At 62.5% G+C, this 23,222-nt stretch overlaps 2 protein-coding genes across 7 annotated transcripts; both read right to left on the bottom strand.

Moving 5' to 3' along the window:
- Positions 1–4,335: 4,335 nt before the first annotated feature.
- Positions 4,336–11,213, bottom strand: NPDC1 (neural proliferation, differentiation and control 1). Of its 5 annotated transcripts, XM_025360216.1 has the most exons (9): positions 10,401–11,213; positions 7,488–7,634; positions 5,933–6,058; positions 5,685–5,855; positions 5,543–5,609; positions 5,386–5,470; positions 5,221–5,300; positions 4,847–4,943; positions 4,336–4,740 (listed from the first exon to the last, which is right to left on the bottom strand). In XM_025360216.1, the coding sequence occupies exons 1-9, from the start codon at positions 10,510–10,512 to the stop codon at positions 4,648–4,650; spliced, it is 978 nt and encodes a 325-aa protein (XP_025216001.1). In that variant the 5' UTR covers positions 10,513–11,213; the 3' UTR covers positions 4,336–4,647. The 5 variants fall into 5 exon arrangements, with proteins under 5 accessions (XP_025216001.1, XP_025215998.1, XP_025216000.1 ...); XM_025360213.1 differs by having other exon boundaries at positions 4,336–4,943; XM_025360215.1 differs by lacking the exon at positions 10,401–11,213 and having other exon boundaries at positions 7,488–8,625.
- A 2,172-nt stretch (positions 11,214–13,385) lies between these two features.
- On the bottom strand, positions 13,386–18,568 carry ENTPD2 (ectonucleoside triphosphate diphosphohydrolase 2). Of its 2 annotated transcripts, none has more exons than XM_025360313.1 (9): positions 18,402–18,568; positions 16,786–16,903; positions 16,051–16,201; positions 15,752–15,911; positions 15,443–15,670; positions 14,830–15,084; positions 14,631–14,750; positions 13,726–13,860; positions 13,386–13,643 (listed from the first exon to the last, which is right to left on the bottom strand). In XM_025360313.1, exons 1-9 carry the CDS (start codon positions 18,516–18,518, stop codon positions 13,440–13,442), a joined length of 1,488 nt encoding a protein of 495 aa, XP_025216098.1. In that variant the 5' UTR covers positions 18,519–18,568; the 3' UTR covers positions 13,386–13,439. The 2 variants fall into 2 exon arrangements, with proteins under 2 accessions (XP_025216098.1, XP_025216099.1); XM_025360314.1 differs by having other exon boundaries at positions 13,726–13,791.
- Positions 18,569–23,222: the final 4,654 nt, after the last annotated feature.

The following is a 23,222-nucleotide window of genomic DNA, read 5'->3' as shown; positions in this document are numbered from 1 at the left end:
GGGCTGAGCCTGGCTGTCTCCCTGACTCCTCACCTGCTTCACCGGGTTGGCTTGAGCGAGGCAGTCCAGATGCGTGTCTCGAGCGCCCCCTGGTGGTGTGCTGCAAAGCTACATGGCCCCGGCGAGAAGGGAGCCGGCCCTTCATCCTCAGTAACAAGGTAGAACTGGGGGCTGGAGAGCCCCTCCGACCCCGCCTTTGGAAAGGTAGGTGGGTGCACGGAGCCTGGCAGGTGGCCAAGGGGACCCCCAAGTGGAGGGGTGAGCCCAGCACCTCCCCTCCCACTTTCATCCCATCGAGCCCCAGGACATTGGGGGGATCATGTCTGTATCCTTGTTCTCCTCCAGGTGGAGCTGCTGGGTGGGGCTCTGGTCCTCCAGGGACCCACTCTGCACCCCAAGTTTTGCCCTGACCCGCTCCTCTGTGTTGCGTGGCTGTAGGGGAGGGCTGCAGCCAGGGACTCTGCACCTGGGGCTGGCCCACCCAGCCACCCAGAGCCAGAAGCTGGGGAGGTCCTCACTTCCTAGGGTGTTGGCTCGGGGATCACATGCCCCACATTCTGGGCCAAGCATGGCCCTGCCCCAGTATCTTGCTGGGTTGGGGGCATCTCCTCACAGATGAGTGCCACCCCAGGGTCTCTGCCGGGGTCTGGGCATGTCACCCTTAGGCATCTGTGCTCAGGAGGTCACCAGGTGTGGGCAGGGCACCAAGTGGGGAGGTAGCTGAGGCTGGAAGACGCACATCAGTGCCCTGCTGGGCTTCCTCAAGTGGGAACTGGAGAGGGGGCTGGGCTGCCGGGCCAGGGTCAGTAGGCTCAGGCGGGCTCAGGGCTCAGGGTCAAGCCAGAAACCACGGTGAAGTCTGCCTCTTGCTGCCACCAGGGTCCTGGGACGGGGATAGCAACAGCAGAAGGTAAGTGGAAAGGAAGTAATGGGACCCCAGGCAAGGCTGAGCCAGGTCCCAAGCCCAGGATTGGGGTCTCCAGAGTCCCTGGGGGTCCCAGGGCAGCTCACCCACAGCCTGGGGCCTATGGGAGCAAGGGGGCTCCTGATGGCTGGGGGCAGGAGCTTGGACAAAGTTGAAGGCCGTCTGTCTGAATTGGCCGGGGGCCAATGAAAGCCAAAAAGCTGGCGTGGTGGCTTATGCCTGTAATCCCACTTTGGGAGGCCAAGGCAGGTGGATCACCTGAGGTCAGGAGTTCGAGACCAGCCTGGCCAACATAGTGAAATACCCCGTCTCCACTAAAAATACAGCAATTAGCCAGGTGTGGTGGCGTGCACCTGTAATCCCAGCTACTCAGGAGGCTGAGGCAGGAGAATCGCTTGAACCTGGGAGATGGAGATTGCAGATAGCCAAGATCGTATCACTGCACTCCAGCCTGGGTGACAGAGTGAGAGTCTGTCTCAAAAAAAAAAAAAAAAGGCCGGGCACGGTGGCTCAAGCCTGTAATCCCAGCACTTTGGGAGGCCGAGACGGGCGGATCATGAGGTCACAAGATCAAGACCATCCTGGCTAACATGGTGAAACCCCGTCTCTACTAAAAAATACAAAAAACTAGCCGGGCGAGTTGGCGGGCGCCTGTCGTCCCAGCTACTCAGGAGGCTGAGGCAGGAGAATGGCGTGAACCCGGGAGGCAGAGCTTGCAGTGAGCTGAGATCCGGCCACTGCACTCCAGCCTGGGCGACAGAGCGAGACTCCGTCTCAAAAAAAAAAAAAAAATCCAAAAAGGCGAGTGGGCAGCAGGGTGCTGGGCTGCATGGGGGCCTGTGCCGCAACCGGAGGACCCCAGCCCCCTGCCAATCCTTCCCCAGCTCAGGCCCACCGGTTCCCTTCTCATGCAGCTGCTCTGGGAGGAAGTCCCTCCTTGCCAATCCCTGAGAGAATGGGCAGCAGGGACCATGGGGACAGGTTGGGGACCCCAAGAAGAGGAACTCACTAGGAGGCTGCTCTGGGGACCCTGGGTCAGGCTAGCAGGACAGGTGAGTGTTGTGACCTGAGGGACTGACTGTGGAGCTCCAGGGGAGCCTCCTAGCCAGTGACACACTGGCTTGGGCCAGACGCTGCCCTGTGCCCTTGAGTGACGCCCAGGCCTCTCTGCACCCGCCCGCTTTACCTGTGGCTAATGGTTTAGAGTGAAGGACGGTGGGCATGGGCGTGGGCGTGCCGCGTGGGCTCAGCGTCCACCCTGCCCCATGCACGCACCCATCACACCAGGGCCCACACACAGGCTCCCATCACACCCTGCCCATCACAGCAGTGCCCAGAGGGCCACGGAGGCTTCCAGCTGAGGGCCAGCCCGAGGTCACAGTCAAGGAGTGAGAGGTGAGGGTCAAGGGGGCTTCCTGGTCTGGGTGGGCTCTGGCCCCCAAAACACGTTGCTTAGGTCAAGCCAGTCTCCCCCAGCAGAGGTGAGCAATTCTTCCCCAGTCTGCCGGGCCCACCCTTTCTCCAGGGACTGTGCCCAGTGGGTCTTATCTTCGCCATGCCAGGTGTGATGGTTAATACTGTCAACTTGATTGGATTGAAGGACACAAAGTATTGATGCTGGGTGTGTCTGTGAGGGTGTTGCCAAAAGAGATTAACATTTGAGTCAGTGGCTGCAGAGGGCAGACCCACCCTTCATCTGGTGGGCACAACCCAATCAGCTGCCAGTGAATATAAAGGAGACAAACGTGAAAAGGAGACGATGGGCTTCGCCTCCCAGCCTGCATCTTTCTCCCATGCTGGACGCTTCCTGCCCTCAAACATCGGACTCCAAGTTCAGCTTTGAGACTCAGGCAGGCTCTTCTTGCTCTGCAGCTTGCAGACGGCCTACTGTGGGACCTTGTGATCATGTAAGTTAATACTTAATAAACTCCCCTTTATATATATATATATATAGATTTCTTTTTTCTTTTTTTTTTTTAACACAGAGTCTTGCTGTCTCCAGGCGGGAGCGCGGTGGTGCAATCTCAGCTCACTGCAACCTCCGCCTCTTGGGTTCAAGCAATTCTCTTGCCTTAGCCTCCAGACAGTTGGGACTACAGGCGCCCGCCGCCACGCCTGGCTAATTTTTTGTATTTTAGTAGAGACGGGGTTTTACTGTGTTGCCCAGGCTGGTCTTGAACTCCTGAGCTCAGGCAATCTGCCTGCCTCAGCCTCCCAAAGTGCTGGGATTACAGGCGTGAGCCACTTTGCCTGGCCCCCCTCCGTATATATATCTCCTATTAGTTCTGTTCCTCTAAGAGGACCCTGACTGGCCAGGTGTGGTGGCTCACGCCTGTAATCCCAGCACTTTGGGAGGCCAAGGTGGGCAAATCACCTGAGGTTGAGAATTCGAGACCAGCCTGGCCAACATGGAGAAAACTTGTTTCTACTAAAAATACAAAATAAGTTGGGTGCGGTGGCGCATGCTTATATAATCCCAGCTACTTGGGAGGCTGAGGCAGGAGAATCCCTTGAACCTGGGAGGCAGAGGTTGCGGTGAGCCAAGATCATGCCATTGCACTCCAGCTTGGGCAATAAGAGCGAACCTCCGTCTCAAAAATAAATAAATAAATAAGAGAACCCTGACTAATAACAACACACCAGGGCTGTCTAGGCGCCTGGATCTCCAGACTCCTAATAACCACTGAGGCGCTTCTGAACCCAGTCCTCCTACATCCCCAGCGTCAGTGGGACACAGAGTTTCAGCCCCTGCACCCTGACCTGGTACTGGCCTGATCTGGGCACCTTTGACCACATGGTCCCCCTCCCTCCCTTGGGGCCGCCTTGCTCCAAATTTAGGAGGGGCCAAGTCCCAACTCCAGGTGTCCAGGCCTCTCCCATCACACCCCTCACCCGGCCCCATGAGTCCACCTGGCTGTGCATAGCTGGTGTCACACAAGTACCTCTGCCTGCCATCCCCTCTCCGCGTGCTGCAGGGCCTGACGTCCGCGGTCCCCATGAGAAACCCAGACTCAATGTCTGCATCATTTTCCTTCTGCCTGGAGGTGATGGGCACCCACATCCAGGTGTGTGTGGACTGTCCCCTGCTCCAGCCCTCTTTATCACACAGGATGGGGTCTTTCGGACCGTAGAACCAACTCTGGGCTGGCCCAGCCCTATGCTGCACCCTTCCCCTCTCCCACCTGAGTAGAAGGGTCTGCAGGAGTGAGGCCTGGCTGAGGAGGGTGGGGATGATCCTGTGGCCTCTCCTCCAGCTCCACGGGACAGGAAGGTCCTCCTAATGAGGGGACAGAAAGGCCTCCAAAGGTGCAAGAGCAGACCCCAGGGCCCCCACTCAAAGGTCCATCTACCAGGGCCCCACATGGTGGATGGAGACGGCGGAAGATTAACACAAGCCGGCAACACAGGCAGAAGCCGCAGGTCTGAAATGGACTTTAATTGGCTTTTGTCTCTAGAATTCCCCACCCATTCCTGCGCTCCACGGTTCTCCCTGCCCCTCCAGTTTGGGGGTCCAAACCGAACAGGAGAGGTGCAGGGGACCAGGAGGTCTCCTGGCACAAATGTTTGGGGGTCTCCCTGGCAAGGGATCCCAGGGCCTGAAGCCCAAGGCCCAGTCACAAGCACACAGCATCAAAACATGTTTTTAGTGGGAAGCTCCGGGCCCTGCCCCTCCCCGGGGGTCTCGAGGTCAGGGAGCAGGTGGGCGTCTGTCTGCCTCCAGGTCATGGCAGCGCGGGCGGTGAGCCAGGGGCCGGCAGGGGCGCGGACAGTGCGGCGTGGTCGAATAGAGGGTTGCGCACCTCCATTTCCCCGGTCTGCGAACGTGGGTGTCAGGCCGGGCAGTGGGTGGACTGGGGGCATGCTTGCTGGGAGGAAACCCCAGGAGATGGTATGCCCCTCCCTGCACCCTGAGGCACTCACTGGGGCCAGGCCCGGGCACTCGTACACCGTGAAGTCTCCGTCCTCATTCTCCTCATCCGAGGAGGCCGTGTCCAGCTCCTTGGGGGGCTCTTTATGCCTGGGTGGGGGGGGATCGCTGGGTCCTCCCCACACCCTCGAGGTGCCAGTGGCCCAGTCTGGAAGTGGGCACTCAGCCCACCTCAGCCCTGGGGTGGCAGGGGAGCAGAGCCCAGGGTGAAGTTGGCCAGGGGAGGTGAGGGTGCAGGGCGGCAGGGGAGGTGAAGGTGAGGGTGCAGGTGAGGGTGGCAGGACCCAGGGTAAAGTTGACCAAGGGAGGAGGAAGGGGGGATGGGAGGTGGGTGGGAGCGGGTGGTGGGGCCGGGGCAGCCACTCACCGCTCTAGGCACAGCATCTGCTGCCGCTGGTGCTGGTAGTGGTACATCTCCGCACTGTGTGCCAGCCGCTGGTCCCCAGGCTGTGGGAAGGAGTAGGGGAGGGGGTGAGGGTCAGGTGGCGGTCAGAGTTGGATGGGAGCCTCAGGGCCGAAGAGGGCCACACACCGAGATCGGGGGCGCTGCAGGTGAGCCAGGGGACTTTGCAGCGGCGTAGTCAGTCTTCTGGGTCAGGCGGATCTCACGCTGCAGCCTGTGGGGAGTGGGGCCTGAGACCTCTGAGCGTGTGGTGCCCTCCCTGCCCTGCCCGCGGCCGCTGGCTCACCTGCACCAGCAGAGAGAGGCTACGGAGAGGGCAGCCACGCCGGCCACACAGAATGCCAGGATCAGCACTGCGGAAGGGGGCGTGTGAGGGCGGCCCCTGCGGGGGGCCCTGCCGCCCCTGCCCACCCCCGACCAAGACCTACCGAGGGCGAGGCCGTCGCCGTGCCCTCCCCGGGGCTCCAGGGGCGACATGTGCACCGGCTCGGATGACACAGGGGAGCCCAGGGAGGTGTGGGGCGTGGGCATGGGGGTTCCTGGAGTGGAGGGGAGGCCCAGCTCCAGTCCCTGTCCCCGTGCTGAGAAGCCCAGGGTGGCTGTAAGAGAGGACAGGTTAGAGCGAGAGCACTGGGCTCGGGACAGGGCCATGGGGCAGGGGAATCGGGGGTCTCACCAGGCTCTGGGAGCCGCTGTCGGGCCTTGGGCAGGGGCGGAGTTGAGTGTCCAGACTCCTTCCGGGCAAGCTCCTGGGCCAGGAAGTCAATCTCATCTTCCAGTCTGGGCTGGGGCCGGCCCCCACCTGGGGAGGGTGAGGGACCATCAGGTGGAGGGACCCCGTCCAGGAAGTAGCCCCAGGCCTGGCCTCCCTGTTCCTGGCAGGTTCCTCCCAGGCGCCTGAGGACTGGGAACACGCCTGGGGGCCCTCTCCCTCCCGGATTGCCATGGTGACAGTGTGGGCGCTTCCTGTGACGGGCAGTGCTTCCCGGAAAGTGGGGGCAGGGCAAGGGGGAGGAGGTGCTAGGGAAATGTCCAAAGACCGGGCAGGGGGAGGAAGGAGTGGGATCTCTCGCCCCAACCCATGTCCATAAAGGGCTGGCCAGCACAGCCCCTTCTGCTTCCCCACCTCCAAGCACCTTCTCAGGCAGAGGGGCAGTGACTCCCCAAGGAGTGCGGGAAAGCCGAAGGAAGTCAAGCATCCAGGTCCCCTCCCCAGGTCATCAGAACAGGGGCAGCCGTCAGGGGTGGGGCTGGTGGCAGGGCCCCAGTGGTGCCCACTGTGGGCTGCACAGTCCAGGCAGACGCTCCCCGGTAGGCAGGCGATGAGCCCACACAGACCCTTACAGCCACTTCTCGGTGCCCCTCTCAACATCCCCTCCGGGAAGCCGCTGCTGCTCCCACCCCCAGCACCTCTGAGCAAAGCCCTCACCACACCTACAGTCACTCAGTGACTGACCATCCCGACAGATGCGGCTCAGGCTGGCAGGTGGGGCACAGCCAGCACCCAGCCGTGCCAGCACGTGTAAACATGTGCCAACAGGTGGACAGGACAGTGAGTGGCGGAAAAGAGCAAGCTGCCTGCGGACGGGGAAGTGGGGGCCTGGAGGGCTTCTGGGCAGACCCTGCAGAGCCCAGGCCCGGGGAGAATGGACCCCTCCTCTCCCGTGGCCACTCCAGCATTTCCTATTGTACAGCCCTTCCCCTAGGAGGGCCTGAGTGCCCCAGGCCTGGGTCCAGCTCCATTTGGAAAGGATGGGAAGCTTTGTGGAGAGTGAAGGAGGATCTCCCAGGCCTTGGACCCAACACCCCACAAGGTCCAGGGGTGCTGGGACCACCTGGCACAGGCCTGGGCATCGAGGCTTCTTTTTTTTTTTTTTTTTTTGAGACACAGTCTCGCTCTGTCGCCCAGGCTGGAGTACAGTGGTGCAATCTCGGCTCACTGCAACCTCTGCCTCCCAGGTTAAAGTGATTCTCCTGCCTCAGCCTCCCGAGTAGCTGGGATTACAGGCGTGCGCCACCACACCCGGCTATTTTGTATTTTTGGTAGAGACAGGGTTTCACCTTGTTGGCCAAGCTGGTTTTGAACTCCTGACCTCAAGAAATCCACCTGCCTGGGCCTCCCACAGTGCTGGGATTACAGGCGTGAGCCACCGTGCCCGGCCGGCCACTTCTTACAGGGAGAGGTTCACGCAGGGACATCCCCCCATCGACTTCCCCCTTTGCCCTCGTACCCGGAGGCCGGCGCATCCTGGGCACACAGAGCCCTTGCTGGTCCTCCTGGAAGGGTTGAAGGCAGGGCCCACAGGCATGTGCACCAGGGGGACACCTTGCCCGCCTCTTCAGGGCACAGTCCAGGCTCCCGGGACAGGCGGCTGCATCTGGGAAGGAAGCAGAAGGCAGGGCCGGCTCACGGCCCCGCAGGGCTCGGCCCCTGCACATGGCAGCGATGACACCCCCAGAGCTGGCCGGGAGCTGGCCAGGCTTGGTTCTGGCCATTGTTCTGGACAGGCCCTTCCTCCCTGCCGCAGGGGCTCAGAACCAGGAAGCAAACAGTCCTGGGACTTCTCAGAACTACCCTCCCCTCCCCCTCCCCGGGTCCACTTCCAGGCCTGATAGAGCCCTCAACTCAGAAGCTGAGCCTCACTGTCCAGGCAGTGCTGAGTTCTCTGGGGCAGGGCCGTGCAGCCCCACAAGCCCAGTCTCCAGCCTCAACATGCCCCACAGCGAGCCAGGAACCCCATCCAGATTGGGAGTCCCAGAGGGAGGGGCCCAGGTCTGTCTCTGGGGAGCAGCAAACGATGCTGCCAGAGGCCTCTCCTTCCCGTGCGGCTCTGCCCTGAACCCGGCACTGAAAAAGTGCGCAGCCTAGAAGAAGGGACGCGGCTCCTCCAGCCTCTGGCTTGTCCCCCAGGCACCAAGGAGACCTAAAATGGAGTCTGCTGGCCTCACTGACCTCAGACACAGAACCCAGGCAGGTCACTCCCAAAGCCACACCACCAGGGGCTGCAGTCAGGGGCCAGGTGGCACCCGAGGGCCTCAGGAGGCCAAGGCTGGCAGTGCTGGGGACGGCAGGCCAGACACTAGTTCCTAACCACACTTTCATCTCGCTGATGAGGGGCCCAGGCCACGGTACCAGCTGACACATGTGGCTAATCAGTCTTATCCTGGTGCTGGAGAACAGGGCGAGAGAGCAATAGCCCTCTGCTTCAGTTTCCCCTCTGGGATTGCCTCAAAGCTAAAGAATGTCCCCAGTCACGGCGAGCCAGTGGAGCCAGGGGAACCCCAGCAGGGCCATCAACCCTGCTTGGGGAGTCTGTGGTGGGACCTCGGGCTAACCAAGACTCTTCCTGTCTGCCCAGCCCCACACTGCACACTGCAGGCGGGCCACTGGGGCCACACGGGGCATCTGTCCTTCTCCAGACCTTGGCTGGCTGGCTTGGTTTCCTTGGTAACCTGACACTCAGGGCCCTCAGGCTGTTGGCTTCCCTTCGAGGCAGTTCCAGCAGCCTCAGCAGCTGCAGCAGCCTCAGCAGCTGCAGTGGCAGGTGGGCACAGGAGCCAATGCCAGGCACTGCCCACCCTCCATGACCTGGGGCAGCAGCCTCAGTATCAGTGGGCCGGGACTTGGGCATGTTAAACATTAAACCTGTGCCCTGGGCCCACCTGCCAGCTTGGCACCTGGCGAGTAAGGCAGTCCCTACCCCTGTGCTGATAACCCACAGTCCACCACGCCAAAGGCAGAGGCCTGAGGTACAAAGCTGGCTCTAGGGTCTGGGTTCCAGGCCCCTCCCAGACCCTTATTCCCCAGCCCAGGAGCCTCCATCCCCCACTTCCTCCTCCAGAGAGGTCTCAGGAACAAGAGCAGCTGGAGAGTGGCTGGCACCCCCGACCACTCAACGTCTGGGCTGCCTGAGGGCCCTCCCTTCCAAGCACTGGGCACTGGGAGTGGGGGGGTTGCCTAGGGAGGGCCCTGCTAGGTCTCCTGGTGAGGCAGACATGAAGCTGCAGAGGCCCGTGAACTGAGGACTGGCACCCGCCACCCACCCGGGCTCAGCACAGCAGCTGCAGCCCCGTTTCCTGAATAGGTGGCCTCCGCCTTTCCTGGCTGACCACACTCTGACTCTTGGAAGCCTGTCCTGTTCACGCCCACCTCCCATCCAGGGGCACTGTGCCCAGGAGGAAGCCGGCCTCACTCTGGTCTCTTGAGACCACACATGCAGAACCAGGCTGCCCAGGTCAGCGCCTCAGCTGTGCCACAACCCACTTAACTTCTCCATGCCTCAGTTTCCTTGCCTGTAAAATGGGCTCGCAGTACCTCTTCTGCAGGGCTGCCAGGAGGATTGCACGAATGCAGTCACAGTCTCCCAGTTCAGTCCCCCCAGAAAAAGGTCAGCTTTGCATCCTGGGTTCCTGCAGGGAGCTCTGCTCTCTGGAACCTCAGGACCCATCTGTGCAGCTGGACCCTGGGCTTATCACCCTCCTCCGGAGTCCACCTGCAGCCCTCAGTCCCAAAGAGAATGCCAGTGCCCTCGAGGGCAGGGGCTGCAGGAGGAGGCTCTGAGGCTACAGCAGCCTCCCCACATTGAAGCTAGAACAGGACCCCGAGCCGGCGCCATCAAGTGTTCCCGGAACTTCAGCGCCCACCATGGCGCACAAAGCCGGTGCCCAGCGCCACCCAAGGAGTGAGGACAGGCAGAGTAGCACTAGGCCCCGACCCCGGGACGCGCACGGGCAGCGAAGCCGGCGGGCACTCAGGGCCAGCCCGCACCCGCAGGAGCCCCGAACACGGAGACACACAGAGACGCAGGCAGACTCCCAGCGGGCCCGCCCAGAGCCAGATGGCCGCGGCACGGAGGCCTGAGCCAGACGGGTTCCCTGCGGAAGAAGCCAGGAACCTCAGGTTCGCCTCCGGGAACCGGCAGAAACCCCATCCGGCGCGGCCTTTCGAGGCTCCGCGCTGCGCCCTCCAGCCGGACCTGTTTATTCCCTCCTGGGAGAGGCGGGGCCGCCGCCACTAGCGGACCAGGCCTGCAGGGCCTGCGGGCCTGGGAAGGACGAGGGCGGCGGCGCCCGGCAACCCGGTCCCCGCCCGGCGATCCCGGCCCCGGGGCGCCCCGCGGCCTGCGCCCAGCGCGCTCGCTCACCCGGGTGGCCGGCGGCGGCTCCACGCAGGGCCGCGCCTAGGACGAGGCCGGAGAGCAGCAGCCGCAGCAGCCGCAGGTGCCGCGGGGAGGGCGGAGGCAGCGGCGTCGCCATCCTTCAACGCCGCCGCCGGGGCAGCATGGCACCGCGAGGCCGGGGGCTCGGCGCGGGCTCCGGGCTCCGCGTCGGGAGCAGCGGAGGCAGCCGGGGAGGACGGAGGGGAAAGAGGAGGCGGAGGCCAAGGAGAAGGAGGAGGAAGAGGAAAGGCACGGGCGGCGGCGCTGACGCTGCAGCAAGGATCCGGGATGGAGGCGCCGGCGAGGCGCGCGCGCGGAGACTGCGCCTGCGCGCTCCACCTGCGGGGGAGGGAGGGCGGCTCCAGGCTGCACCCCCTCCGCCTGCTCCAGTTCTGGTCCCCTCTCCGGGCCGCTCTGTACCTCTCTCGGCCTCAGGGTGTCTCGGCACCTGCGGCCTCCGGGGCCGGTGCAGTTCCCAGAAGTCCGGCTGGGTTTGGGCCGCGGGTGGGTGTCTCCGGGATGCGCTCCCTTCTGGCCTCTTCCCGGTAGGACTCCCAGCCCCTCACCCGCACCCGCGATGGGGCAGAGGACCTGTATGGGCCTAGCCTCTGGAGCGCACAGGGACACAGGAGCGCCGGGCTCACGCAGACAGGTGCTCACAAGCTGAGCAGGTTCGCAGGGAGGCACAGGTGTGCCCACAGAGGCAGGGGCACCCCCACTCGCGGGAAAAGCAAATACAGGAACGCAGAACGGCCCCGGCCCCGACTGCAGCTTTGGCTGGAGCCGGCGGCCGCGCTCAGTGAGGCCACCAGGGGGCAAGAGTGACCCGGAGCCACTGAGGACTGCAGCTGGGAGCTGTCCAAGGTGTTCACGGTCCCCAGGTGAACCCTTTAGCTCCCCCAGGACAACGGGCATTTTTTTTTTTTTTCCTTTGAGACAGAGTCTCTGTCGCCCAGGCTGGAGTGCAGTGGTGCCATTTCGGCCCACTGCAACCTCCACCTCCCGGGTTCAAGTGATTCTCGTGCCTCTGCCTCCCGAGTAGCTGGGATTACAGGCGCGTGCCACCAAGCTGGGCTAATTTTTGTATTTTTAGTAGAGATGGGGTTTCACCATGTTGGCTCAGCTGGTCTTGAACTCCTGACCTCAGGTGATACGCCGGCCTCAGCCTCCCAAAGTGCTGGGATTACAGGCGTGAGCCACTGTGCCCAGCTGACAATGGGCATCTCTGATGCCCCCCTTGCACCTCATCTGTTGCCTCCCAAGAGCACGCCCATCCCATCCCACTAGAAACCTCCCTCGACTAGTCATTCAGAGAACAAGAGTGAGACCTCCAACCCGGGATGTCCCCTTGGTCCTTCCAGTCTCAGAACTCCAAAGCTGGGGCTGGCTGCCCTCAGGTTTATCAAATCACTAAAAAAAAAAAAAGGCCGGGCGCGGTGGCTCAAGCCTGTAATCCCAGCACTTTGGGAGGCCAAGACGGGTGGATCACGAGGTCAGGAGATCGAGACCATCCTGGCTAACACGGTGAAACCCCGTCTCTACTAAAAAATACAAAAAACTAGCCGGGCGAGGTGGCGGGCGCCTGTGGTCCCAGCTACTCGGGAGGCTGAGGCAGGAGAATGGCGTAAGCCCGGGAGGCGGAGCTTGCAGTGAGCCGAGATCGCGCCACTGCACTCCAGCCTGGGCGACAGAGCGAGACTCCGTCTCAAAAAAAAAAAAAAAAAAAAAAAGAACCACCATCCTCCCAGGACACTGAACAGAGAGACAGCGTCTAAGCTCACTTCCCAGAAAGTTGAGGAGACGAGTGGGCAAGACCAGGCCTTCCCAACCTGGAGAAGACTGGCTTGGGGAGGGGCTGCGGGGCCTGGCCGGGGCTGCAGGATGCCTCTTGGAAGTGTAGGACACTCAGTCCCAGGTGAGAAGGGCCCCAGGTGAGAAGGGCAAGATGCCCTGTGACAGTGCATGGCCTGGCTCCACAGCCAGGTTCTGTGCAAGATTCCTGCCTCTGGGTCCTGGTCCTGATCTCATCTCCCACCCCTGTGCCACCTCCTGATGAGGACCTGCCCTCCCTCCACTCTCTACCATCACTGACTGCCCCCTAGGAAGCCGCCTGGCTGGCTGCCACCCGCTCTCCACCACCTCCCTGACCCCTACCCTCCAGTGAGTGGTACAGGCTCACTGTACTAGGACCCAACCTCCAGTCTGGCCTTGGTCACCAACGCAGATCTGGATGTGATGGTTTTGGGGAACTCTGCTGGCCAGAGAAGACTCAAGGTCCCAGGAATGCTCCCTCGGGCCAACCATTCCTGCAGCTACTCTAGGCTGCCATGGCACAGCAGGGCAGCAGCCAGTGCCCCAGGCCTGGCTCCAGAGCAGAAAGCAGTAGGAAGGGCTGGTGTCCACCCTCAGGACCAGGGGCAGGCCCGTGCTGCCAGAACAGCGGGAAGGTGGGGCACAGGCCACAGCAAGGATGCCCCACCCCACAGACACTCTCCTTTCATGTCTCTAGGAAAATCTTTTTATTACAAAATTTTTACAAGTAGGTGCTGGGCTGGCTGCCAGCCCGTGGGCTGTGACCCTCCCCAGTAAAGACGCAGACCCCACAGACGGAGCCTCTAAGGGCTGATTCTCGGAACCAAGGCCCCACTCCCTGGAGACCCAGCCCTGAGGAGGAGGAGGAGGAGCACGGGGCCTGCAGTGACGCCCAGGCTGAAGCGGCTCAGGGAGCTGGATTGATCGCTCTTTGCCCACTGGGGCCCCTGTGGGTACCAGAGTCTCAGTTCCCATTTCCTGGGCTGCCTTAGGGGCAGAGACGCTGAGAGTGGGGTGGAGGGATGGAGAATACAGTGCTGGAGTGGAGGGATGGAGCATACAGTGGGAGGGTGGAGGAGTGGGGGATAGAGGGTGGGTGGAGGAATGCAGGATACAGGGGCGGGGAGAGAGGTAGGTACAGGGGTGGGGGTGGGTGGAGGGGTGGGGATACAGCGGTGGGGGGAGTGATGGCACAGCTTCCCCCGCCGGCCCCTAAATGGTGCTTGGCAGCTTGGCGGAGTGCACCTGACGCAGCAGCAGGACAAGCGCAGCCAGCAGCGCGGAGGCGAAGAGCAGCAGGAGGACGACCCAGGAGCTGAAGTCCGTGCCCTTGCGCAGCCCCGGCGGGTCGGCGGGGATCAGGTTAGTCAGGTTCAGCATGTAGCCGAGCGCCCAGCCCACTGCAGTGTCCGCGGCCTGCGGCGAAGGGCGTGGCCTCAGCTCCCGAGAGGCCCCGCCCCCCCAAGGGCGGCCCCGCTCCACTCCGGCCCCAGCCCACCTTCTTCTGGAAGATCACACCGCTGAAGGCGCGCTCGTCGAATCCGTAGCCGCGACTCAGCAGCTGCTGCACGAACATGGCCCCGGCGCAGTAGTCGGCCAGGTGGGCCTGTTGCCCCGGCACCCGAGCTTGCAGCTGGGATGCGGGCAGGACACAGTCAGGCAGGCGACCACCAGGAGGTCTCCGCCCCACGGGGAGAGGGGGCCGGCGGCGTGCTTCACCCCTCCCCAGACACACACGGGCGGTGCAAGGCCAGAGACCACCACACAGGCCCGGACACGAATGGCAAGACCGAGTCTAAGGGGCACCCCCGGCTGGGCACGCTTCCATCCCTCCCCAGCCAGCGCCCCCGTGCCTGGAAGGCCAGTGAGGAGGGACAGCAGGCATGGCCACCAGGGAGCGGGGCAGCAACACGTTGGTGTGTGGCCAGGGGAACAGGAGGAGCTCCAGGCCTGAGTCCCAACCTGCCCCACCCCAGTCTGTCTGAGACTAGGCCCTGGGAGGACGAGATAGGGCCTCGCTCACCACCCCAGTCCTGGGACAGCTCGTACGTTTCTCTTGGAGTCTCCAGTGGGCACACTCCCTGTGCCCAGCCCTACTTCCATCTTCCCTTGCGTGGCACCATGGAGGGACCAGTGGCAGAGCCAGAAACGTGGGCACCGGCCTCCCCTCTGCCCTCCAGATCTGGGATGAGGGTCGGGCCTGGCAAAGCTTCTCCAACCCGCCCGACTTGTTCACAGCCTCCTGGCCACATCCCCGCCACCTCTGGAGTCAGCCTGATGCCTGCCATCGCCCCCACTGCAGCGGGTACTCCGATAGGCCCCTCCATGCAGGGCTGGGGAGGTATGCGGACATGAAGGCTGAGCCCTTCCACACAGCCCTGGAGGAGGGGGAGCGGGACTCACCTGAGCCCAGGTCTGGTTGCAGAGGTTCACTGCAGCTGCCTCCAGCTGCTGTAGGGTGGCCACGGGTAGCCCCATGGAAGTCCGCAAGAAGTCCACCGTGTAGAAGAAGGCAGAGAAGGCCTGTAAGGGGGCACAGGCACGCTGTGAGCAGACCCCAGTAGCTCAGGGCACCTGCCGCCACCCGTCTGCCCCTACTCACGATAAAGTTCCCAGCCACTGGGGGCTGGAAGACCCCATTGAAAGAGCATCGGGAGAAGGGGCAGGAGGAGAAGCTGAAGAGCCCAGAAACCAGATCTCGGCAGAGGTGGGGGTCACTGCTTCCTGACAAGCTGACCCACGCGCTGCTGTTGAAGGTCTGGGGCCGCTGGGCCACGGTGCATGGTGACTGGTACACATCCCCGAGCAGCATGTGGGTGGAAAAGCCCCTTGGCCAGCAGGGGTGGAAGCTGTGGGTCTGGGGGAATCACCAGCATGACAGGGCGGCACCACCGCCGCTCCAGAGGGCCAGCCTGACGAACCTCCCCCAGGTCTCACTCTGGCAACCTCACTTTTGTGCTCAGGGGCAATCCATGGTTCCCCACTGCCTGCTTGACAGATCCCAACGCCCCTGACCGGGCTCCCTCTGACGGACGTCCCTGGCCCTCCCTTCTCCAGGCCCAGCCACTGGCCCTTTGCTCACGCTCTGACCCTCCCACCTGTCTTTCCAGCCAATTAAAGCCCAGCCTGGAGAAGCTTTCCACAGCACAGTGGCTGTCCAGGCTCCGCTCCAGGAGGGGACGGTGCAGTGCGGGTCAGCCAGGGTGGAGGGGCACCTGGAGAGCGCTGGCCAGCAGCCTCTGGAGGACCTGGTCACGGCCGTAGCAGAGGAAGCTGTGGGTGTAGACTCGGTAATGCTGGCCGTAGAGACGCAGCTGGACCTCACTGGCTCTGTCCTCAGCCGGACTGGTCGTCTCAAAGGTGATCTGGGTGGAGGCACCCCCCAGGTCCATGGCCCCCAGCGTCCCCTTCCGTGGCCGGAACCACCGGCCCACCCAGCCGTACTGTGGAGAGGGAAGTGTGGGGTCAACCAGGGACTGAGGGCACCCACGCCCCCTGGCTCTTTGGCTAGCTGCTGGGCCCACCTTGATGAAGTTCTCGAGCAGGTAGTTGGCAGTCACCCAGCCAAACACCCCCTCTTCCTGGCCCGAGAGGATGCGTGCACCCCGGAAGTCAAAGGGGTACTGGGTCAGTGTGTGCGTCACTGCCGTGAGCACACTGGTTGAGGCCTCTGGATTGGTCAGGCTGCAAAACACAGAGAACTCCAAGAGGCCTCCTCCCCAGGTGGCTGTGAGCCTGCTGTGGCAGTACTCGGGGTCCACCCCACAAGGGGTCACAGCCAAAAGCTATCATGGGGACAGGGCCAGGGCACAGGCACACTCACTTGAGCAGGCGCATACCCGCTGTGGCTCCCAGGTAGAGGGGCGTGCCCGCGTGTCTCTCTTTGGGCACATCCCGAAGCGCCTGTTCAAGGCATCCAACAAGACTCTGGCCGGCCCCAGAAGGGTTGTCTGCATAGCTGGAGATGCCCCCGCCTAGAGGAAGGCAGAGAGATGAGCCTGTGCCTCACGGGCAGCCCCTAGGTGGGCCGTAGGCCAGGAGAGTGAGAGTGGGGGTAGGAGCCATGGGCTCCCCGACCAGGTGGCACACCTTCCCAGCTTAAGCCCCCAGAAATGCCCAGGTTAGAGCAAAGGGGCCCAGCCGCCACCTAGAGACCGAGGCTGCTGCCTGCTGAGAGGGTGTGAGTGCAGGGGCTAGGACAAAGCCCTGGGCATGGTCGACCCAGGTTGGCCTCCTGGGGCCTGCCTGGGTGTGCCCGCCAGGCCCCCAGACCTCCTCCTGCTCCATCTGGGGCACAGAAGCCAATATTGGGCCCGGCAAGGCCCAAACCTCCTACCTGCTGCCTGGGCTTCCTTTCTAGAATTTGAACGACTCCTGGCCCCACCCAGGCGGAGGGGGCCCAGCCTCTCTTTCTTTCCAGGGCTTCTGCCTGGAGTGAGCCCCACCCAACAGTAAGCAGAAGGCCCTAAGTGCTTGGAAATGCACTGGCTAAGGCTGGAGAGGGCCCCAGAGACCCTGCAGTGAGTGGATGTCCTGGCTGGGCTGGGCTGGGTCTCACCTGGAACATCACAGGAACTGTGCTGGCCCACGATGCCTGTGTCGTTCTCCTTGTCTGCCGGCCACTTGTAGATAAACATGGACGTGTGTGAAGAGCCAGCGTCCAGGACAATGCCGTACTGGGGGGAGGGGAAGGGAGTCAGCCTGGGGTGTCTGGGGGCCCTGACACCCTGACACCAAACGTGAAGTTGGGTGCCTCCAGTTTGCCACCCCCTTATACGCAGTCATGTGCCAAGCCTCATGCTAAAGCTCAGAGGAGGCCAGGACAACTGTGGTTGGAAGGAGAACGGCGGGGGGAGGTGACTCTTCCCTCCTGACTACCTGAAGCCAGCATGCCAGGGTCTGGGCAGCAGCCTTCCTGGCAAGGGCAGACTGAGGGACTGAGTCAGCGATAGAGGGACAGAGGGTCCCCAGGGACTTTTCCTTGGGGCACAAGGTCCCCAGGCTCAGGGAGAGGAAGCTCTGCTGCAGGAGGAGCCCCCTAGAGTCCCTCTTCCTTCTTCCCCTCTTCCTTCCTCCCCTCTCTCCTTCCAACTCCTCTGACCCAACCTGAGGATGCAGGAGGCGGGGCCCAGGTGAAGAAGGTCCGCCAAGGCTGGCGATGGGCCTCAGAGCCAGGTCAGCTCTGAAGACACGTTGTCCCTAGGCCTCTAAGCCAGGGCCAGAGAGAGAAGCTGGCCCTGCCCTGCTGGGGGCGCTGGGTGGGCGTTCCTGCAGACCTGGGTGGCACGAGCTTGTAAATGCCCCTTTCCAGCTCCTGCCCAGCATCCTGGATCCACCGGGAAAGAAAGCTGGGGACCAGTCTCCCAGGCCCAGGGGCCAATTCCAGCCTGTGAGAGGGCTGCACCAGTCCATCCCCACCAAGGTCTCCCCAGAGCCCAGAGCATCAACAGGCCAGGGTGTGCACCGCCACCCAGCCATCCTGCAGAACCTCAGAGCTGCCCGCTTCTGACTCCCCATCGGGCTGGGGGGCTTGGCTCTCCACCCCACCCTCCATAAGCCCAATAAAGGGTTAAAGCGGCCGGTCAGGAGGTCCCTGGGTCTGCTGGAGTGGAGATCCGGGCTAGCCTGCTCCAACTTTTTGAGGACCCGCCAGGGCTGCTCCGGTCAAGCCCTCCTCTCTCTCTGGGCTACCCTTGTGTCCCAGAGGGGGTCCTGGGCTTGTGGATCCCTATCTGGGCTGAATACCCAGTTGATGTGCCTCTAACCACACCCTCCGGGGCGGCAGCACAGGGCAGAAGTGGCCCAGAGTGCCCCTGGAGGCCCGCACAGGGCTGGGGGCGGGCGTCTGGCAGCACCCAGGGGGCATCGCGGGGGCTGCATCCCGGGAGCGGGGACACAGCCTCTGGGCTGCGTTGACGGGCTCGGCGGCGAGCGCGGAGTTCCCGGGACTTGTTCCTCCGGCACTGCGTCGTCCTGGAAGCGACACCGCCACCCCGCGTACCTGGTTGGGGAGCGCAGAGCGCGGAACCCGGGACCCCACCCAGCCCTCCAGGAGCAGAGCGCGGTGGGGGTCTTGGGCTGACCCTGCTCGGGTTCCCAGCCGCGCACCCCCTCCCCGGCTCCCGGGCCCGGCCCGCTGCTCCCCGGACTTGCGCTGGGTGCCCGGGCGCGCACCTTGAGGGCGGGCGGCTCCCGGATGTCGCGGGTGGGAACGCACAGCAGTAGGAGCCCTGCGAGGCCCGCGGCGGCCAGCAGCAGCGGCGGCAGCAGTGACCGCACCTTCCCGGCCATGGGCGGGCGGGCGCGCGGGAGGACGACGCGTGGAGCCAGAGAGTGCGGGGAGCCGGAGGCGGAGGCGGGCTGGGCCGCTGGACCGTGGGGTAGGGACCCCGGGGCGGGACGAGGGGCGGGAGGCCGGGCGGGCCCGCCCCCGTCCCGCCCCGCCCACCACCGGCCACGCCCACGGGCGGACGGGTTCCGCCTCTGCGCCCGAGCTCCCGCGGTCCGGCCCGCGCAGGTGAGACGCGGGCGCGGCTGAGTCACCGGCGCTGCTCCCCCTCTCCCGGGTCTCAGCCCGGGCGTCCCGCGGCTACGGCCCACCTTCCCCTTCCCGCCCACTCAGCAAGGGGATCCCCCGGCCGTGGAGGCAGGAGACCTGGCGTGGGGGTGGGCGGGCGAGGCTGGCTCGGAGGGTCCGGCTCTGGAGAGCCGCGCTTTTCCCGTGCCCGGGAAAGGAGGCCAGACTCGCTTGCAGGAATGAGGCACTGTCGGCTGCGGAGCCACGCGGGCCCCGGGCTGGGGACTCAGGAGGAAGCCGAGGGTTAGCACCTGCTTGTGGGGCAAGGCCGTGACGCCAACTCCCAGGACTGGTGAGGACCAGGCTGGCCTGCGGGATGCCCTCCCGGCCAGCGAGGATCCGCCAGCCTGCGGCGCTGAGCTAGCGCAGGGCAGCTCCAGAGACACTCATCTGACCCAGGCCGGACCTACCCTTGAGCCCCAGTCAGATCCACCTCACCTGGGCCCTGTACCGAGGTGAAGGTGAGGACGCAGGGGCGGGGAAGGGCAGAGACGGCTCAGGTCACACCGAGCCTAGAAACAGAAGAGAAGCAGCCCAGACTGGGCCAAAGGTCCCTGCCTCCCAGCCCAAGGCCTCGGCCGCTCCTGCTGCCCCCCGGCCTGAGGGACCCAGAGGCTTGGGCTGCGGAGGCCAGAGGAGGCTTCCCCAGGACAGGAGCAGGCGGGGCCTCTACACGGCCTGAAAGACAAGGAAGAGGGTCCCCAGGCCAGGTTTGGGGTGCGGGTCAGCAACGGGGACGTCCCCAGGCTTCTGGGGAGAGCTGGGGCAGGCGAAGCACAGCTGGCCCTAGACGCAAGCCCTGCCCCCTCCGCCCTACCACATGGCTGGCCTTTAGGCTCTGAGGCCTCACGGCCCCGCATCCCAGCCCGGCCAGGGGCCGCCCCCTTCGCGCCTGCTGCAAAGTGGGAATTTTTGTCCCAATAATTCCAGCCTCACAGCGTCAGGGAGCCACGAGGCAAGGCCACCAGGGAGTGCGGGCTGCTGGGGACCAAAGGGCAGCCCCCCAGGGCAGGGTCCAGACCATGCCTGGCCTTCTGGAACGGGCAGTGACAATTGTGCCGGGATTGCCGCCTGGGCTGAGGGTCTGGTGCCACGGGCCCAGCAAAGGCATCTTTCTTCCAGCTCAGGACCCCAAAGGGAGGGGTGGGAACCCTGGGAAGCCTCTGTGCTGCCTCACAGCCTCACAGCCCAGCCTGGCCGGGCCCCAGCAGACAGTCTCTGGGTGTGGCCAGTGCTAAGCTCCAGGCCCCAGTTTCCCCCACCGACACCAGGCCTTTCTTCCACCCCAGACAGCCCAGAGGAGGGAGAGGCACGCACAGTGCACATCACACCTGAAAAGGAAGGAACAAAGGGAGCCCAGAGGCAGGGTGCTATGACCCCCACTGGCCTGCAGTGCCCCCACGTCCTTCCAGGCCCAGCAGGGCTTTCTGGTGTTCTGGACTCTTTTCATGGACAAAAAGCCTGGGCCAGGGAGCAGGAGGCCTGCCAGTCTGAGAGGATGGGGAGGGAGAGGGGATCTGGACTCTGCCCTGGGGAGACAGGCTCATGGCCGAGTGCCCAGCTTCGCCTGGGGAGGGAGAGGCAGGGAGCCGAGAGCGGCCAGGACAAAGGCTGAGGCTGAACTCTCTTTGAGACAGAGTGAGGGCGGGGGAACGCCCCTTCCTGGCATGGACTCGGGGGCCCTGGAAGGCGGACTTGGGAGAGCGTCAGAGGGAAGCTGGCAGGAGCTGAAGGGGTGGAGGGGGGCTCTGGGTGGGGCAGCCCTCGGCCTTCAAGACCCTCTAGGGGACGGGGGCTCCAGATGTGCTGCACATGTCCTGGCCCAGGCTGAGCTGGAAACATGTGGATGCAGAGAGGTTAGGGGAGAACCCCTGGGGGAGGAAACTCAGAGCCTCCCTCCCAAACAGGGCTTAGACCTCCCAGGGAGGGGGCTTTCCTGAGGCCTGCTGAGATCTTGGCTGCCCTGCCTCAGTCTCCCCATCAGAAACTGGTGCTGTGTGGCTCACATCTGTAATTCTAGCACTTTGGGAAGCTGAGGCAGGTGGATCACTTGAGGTCAGGAGTTCAAGACCAGCCTGGCCAACATGGTGAAACCCCGTCTCTACAAAATACAAAATACAAAATACAAAAATTAGCTGGTGGTGGGCTGGGCGCGGTGGCTCACTCCTGTAATCCCAGCACTTTGGAAGGCTGAGGTGGTGGATCACGAGGTCAGGAGATCAAGACCATCCTGGCTAACAGGGTGAAACCCTGTCTCTACTAAAAATACTAAAAAATTAGCCGGGTGTGGTGGCGGGCACCTGTAGTCCCAGCTACTAGGGAGGCTGAGGCAGGAGAATGGTATAAACCCGGAAGGTGGAGCTTGCAGTGAGCCGAGATCACGCCACTGTACTCCAGCCTGGACGACAGAGCGAGACTCCATCTCAAAAGTAAAAGAGAAAAGAAACTTGTGCTGGGGCCGAAACACCGTAATTATTTAATTGGGAAAGGCCTTTCACTCACTGCTCCCCTTCTTCAGGTACTCATTAAGTCATTCAACAAACGCTTGCTGAGTACCTCCTGTGGGCCCAAAGCATGCCAGGCTCCATGCACGCACAGTGAGCTCCATGGGGAGGGCACCGACTGGCCTGGGGAGAGCAGAATTCGCAAAGGCCCCCGGGAGGCGGGGAAGCCCGTGCTGTCCTTTTCGAGGTCAGAGACACAACAGAATGGGAGGTGCACATATGCACAGTTGGTAAGAGCAATGCCAGAGCCGCGGCAGGACCCCATCAGTGGTCTCTGATGTGCTGGACGTGCTGTTGTGGGACTTGCTTCTTTCACTCACGTTACACGTTTGGGATTCACCCTGTTGACAGTGAAAGGTGTGGCTTGTCTGTTCCTTGCTGTGTTCTGTCCTGTGAGTGAGAGCATGCAGATGGCGTGTCGCTGCAGCTGGTGAACATACAGTGTCTGGCTTTAGGCTTTGCTGAGATTGCTGCTCTGCACATGTGCACTTTTTTTTTTTTTTTTGGAGGTGGAGTCTGGCCCTATCGCCCAGGTTGGAGTGTGGTGATGCAATCTCAGCTCGCTGCAATCTCCACCACCTCCCGGGTTCAAGTGATTCGCTTGCCTCAGCCTCCCGAGCAGCTCGTATTACAGGCACCCATAACCATGCCCGACTAATTTTGTATTTTTAGTAGAGATGGGGTTTCACCATATTGGCCAGGCTCATCTCAAACTCCTGACCATAGGTGACCCGCCCGCCTGGGCCTCCCAAAGTGCTGGGATGACAGGTGTAAGCCACTGCGCCTGGCCTCTCCGCCTGCCTCGGCCTCCTAAAGTACTGGGGTGACAGGTGTGAACCACCGCGCCGGCCGCACGTGCGCTCTTGTGAGCACTTCTCTGGGGAGCATCCCGGAACCGAACTGCTGGTTGTCAGGCAAGTGTGTGTTCCGCTTCTCTAGCAAGCGCCAAATTCTTTTCTGAATGATGGCTCCAGCTGGCACCATGAGCATTTTGTCTTAATTTTATCTTATCTTCTTTATTTACTTTGAGACAGACTCTTCCTCTGTTGCCCAGGCTGGAGTGCAGTGATGTCATCTTGGCTCACTGCAACCTCCGCCTCCTGGTTCAAGCAATTCTCCTGACTCAGCCTCCCAAATAGGTGGGATCACAGCTGTTCGCCGCCAGGCTTTTGCATTCTAATAGAGATGGGGTTTCACCATGTTGCTCCTAGGCTGGTCTCGAACTCCTGAGCATCCGCCCGTCTCGGCCTCCCAAAGTGCTAGGATAATAGGCATGAGCCACCGTGCCCAGCCTAATTTTTGCATTTTTAGTAGAGACACGGTTTTGCCATGCTGGCCAGGCTGATCTCGAACTCCTGACCTCAAGTGATCCACCTGCCTTGGCCTCTCAAAGTGCTGAGATATAGGCGTGAGCCACCAAACCCAGACCCCTGTATCCTTTTATTCGAGACCGGGGCCTCACTATGTTGCCCAGGCTGGTCTTAAATTCCTGGCTTCAAGCAGTCCTCCTGCCTCAGCCTCCTGAGTAGCTGGGGACTAAAGGTGTGTGCCACCCGCCTGGCTTTGGCCCTCTTTGATTTTGAAACTGGCTCAATTGTCTCGTGGAACCGATGTTTATGGTTTCTTTGAATAAACAGAGATTGATCCTCCTAATCTTAAAATTTGAGAAAGTGACGTTTGTCCTATTTGAGTTCCTTTCTCAGAAAACCAACCATGAGGGCTCCCAGATAGAATGAAAGAGCTAAAACCCAACAGATCACGGTATCTTGGCAATGAGATGCCAGACCCCCCACTGTCAAGATTGCCTGACCAACCACCAGCTTCCTGTTGACCAACTCCTCTCCTTTAGCTGCCCCTAATTCCTGTTTTCTCACACCTAGTTACATGGCTTCCCTGCTCTGCAAACCCCTCATT

This window comes from Theropithecus gelada, chromosome 15 (genome assembly GCF_003255815.1).
Source record: "Theropithecus gelada isolate Dixy chromosome 15, Tgel_1.0, whole genome shotgun sequence".
NCBI lineage: Eukaryota > Metazoa > Chordata > Mammalia > Primates > Cercopithecidae > Theropithecus > Theropithecus gelada.
The sequence above is the reverse complement of the archived record's forward strand: the minus strand, read 5'-3'. Positions and strand labels throughout refer to the sequence as shown.

Bases quoted from the DNA above. Each gene is read 5' to 3' on its own strand.
- NPDC1 (XM_025360211.1), bottom strand. From the start codon at position 6,455: ATGCTTGACTTCCTTCGGCTTTCCCGCACTCCTTGGGGAGTCACTGCC. The intron at 5,610-5,684 runs GTAGGTCTTGGT...CCCCTTCCGCAG, and splicing joins CGGCGACGGCCTCGCCCTCG to TGCTGATCCTGGCATTCTGT. The intron at 4,944-5,220 runs GTGAGTGGCTGC...CCCCCCACCCAG, and splicing joins CAGATGCTGTGCCTAGAGCG to GCATAAAGAGCCCCCCAAGG.
- ENTPD2 (XM_025360313.1), bottom strand. From the start codon at position 18,518: ATGGCCGGGAAGGTGCGGTCACTGCTGCCGCCGCTGCTGCTGGCCGCC. The intron at 16,904-18,401 runs GTGCGCGCCCGG...CCCTCCCCCCAG, and splicing joins GGGAGCCGCCCGCCCTCAAG to TACGGCATTGTCCTGGACGC. The intron at 15,085-15,442 runs GTGCCCCTCCAC...TGATTCCCCCAG, and splicing joins TGCTGGCCAGCGCTCTCCAG to ACCCACAGCTTCCACCCCTG.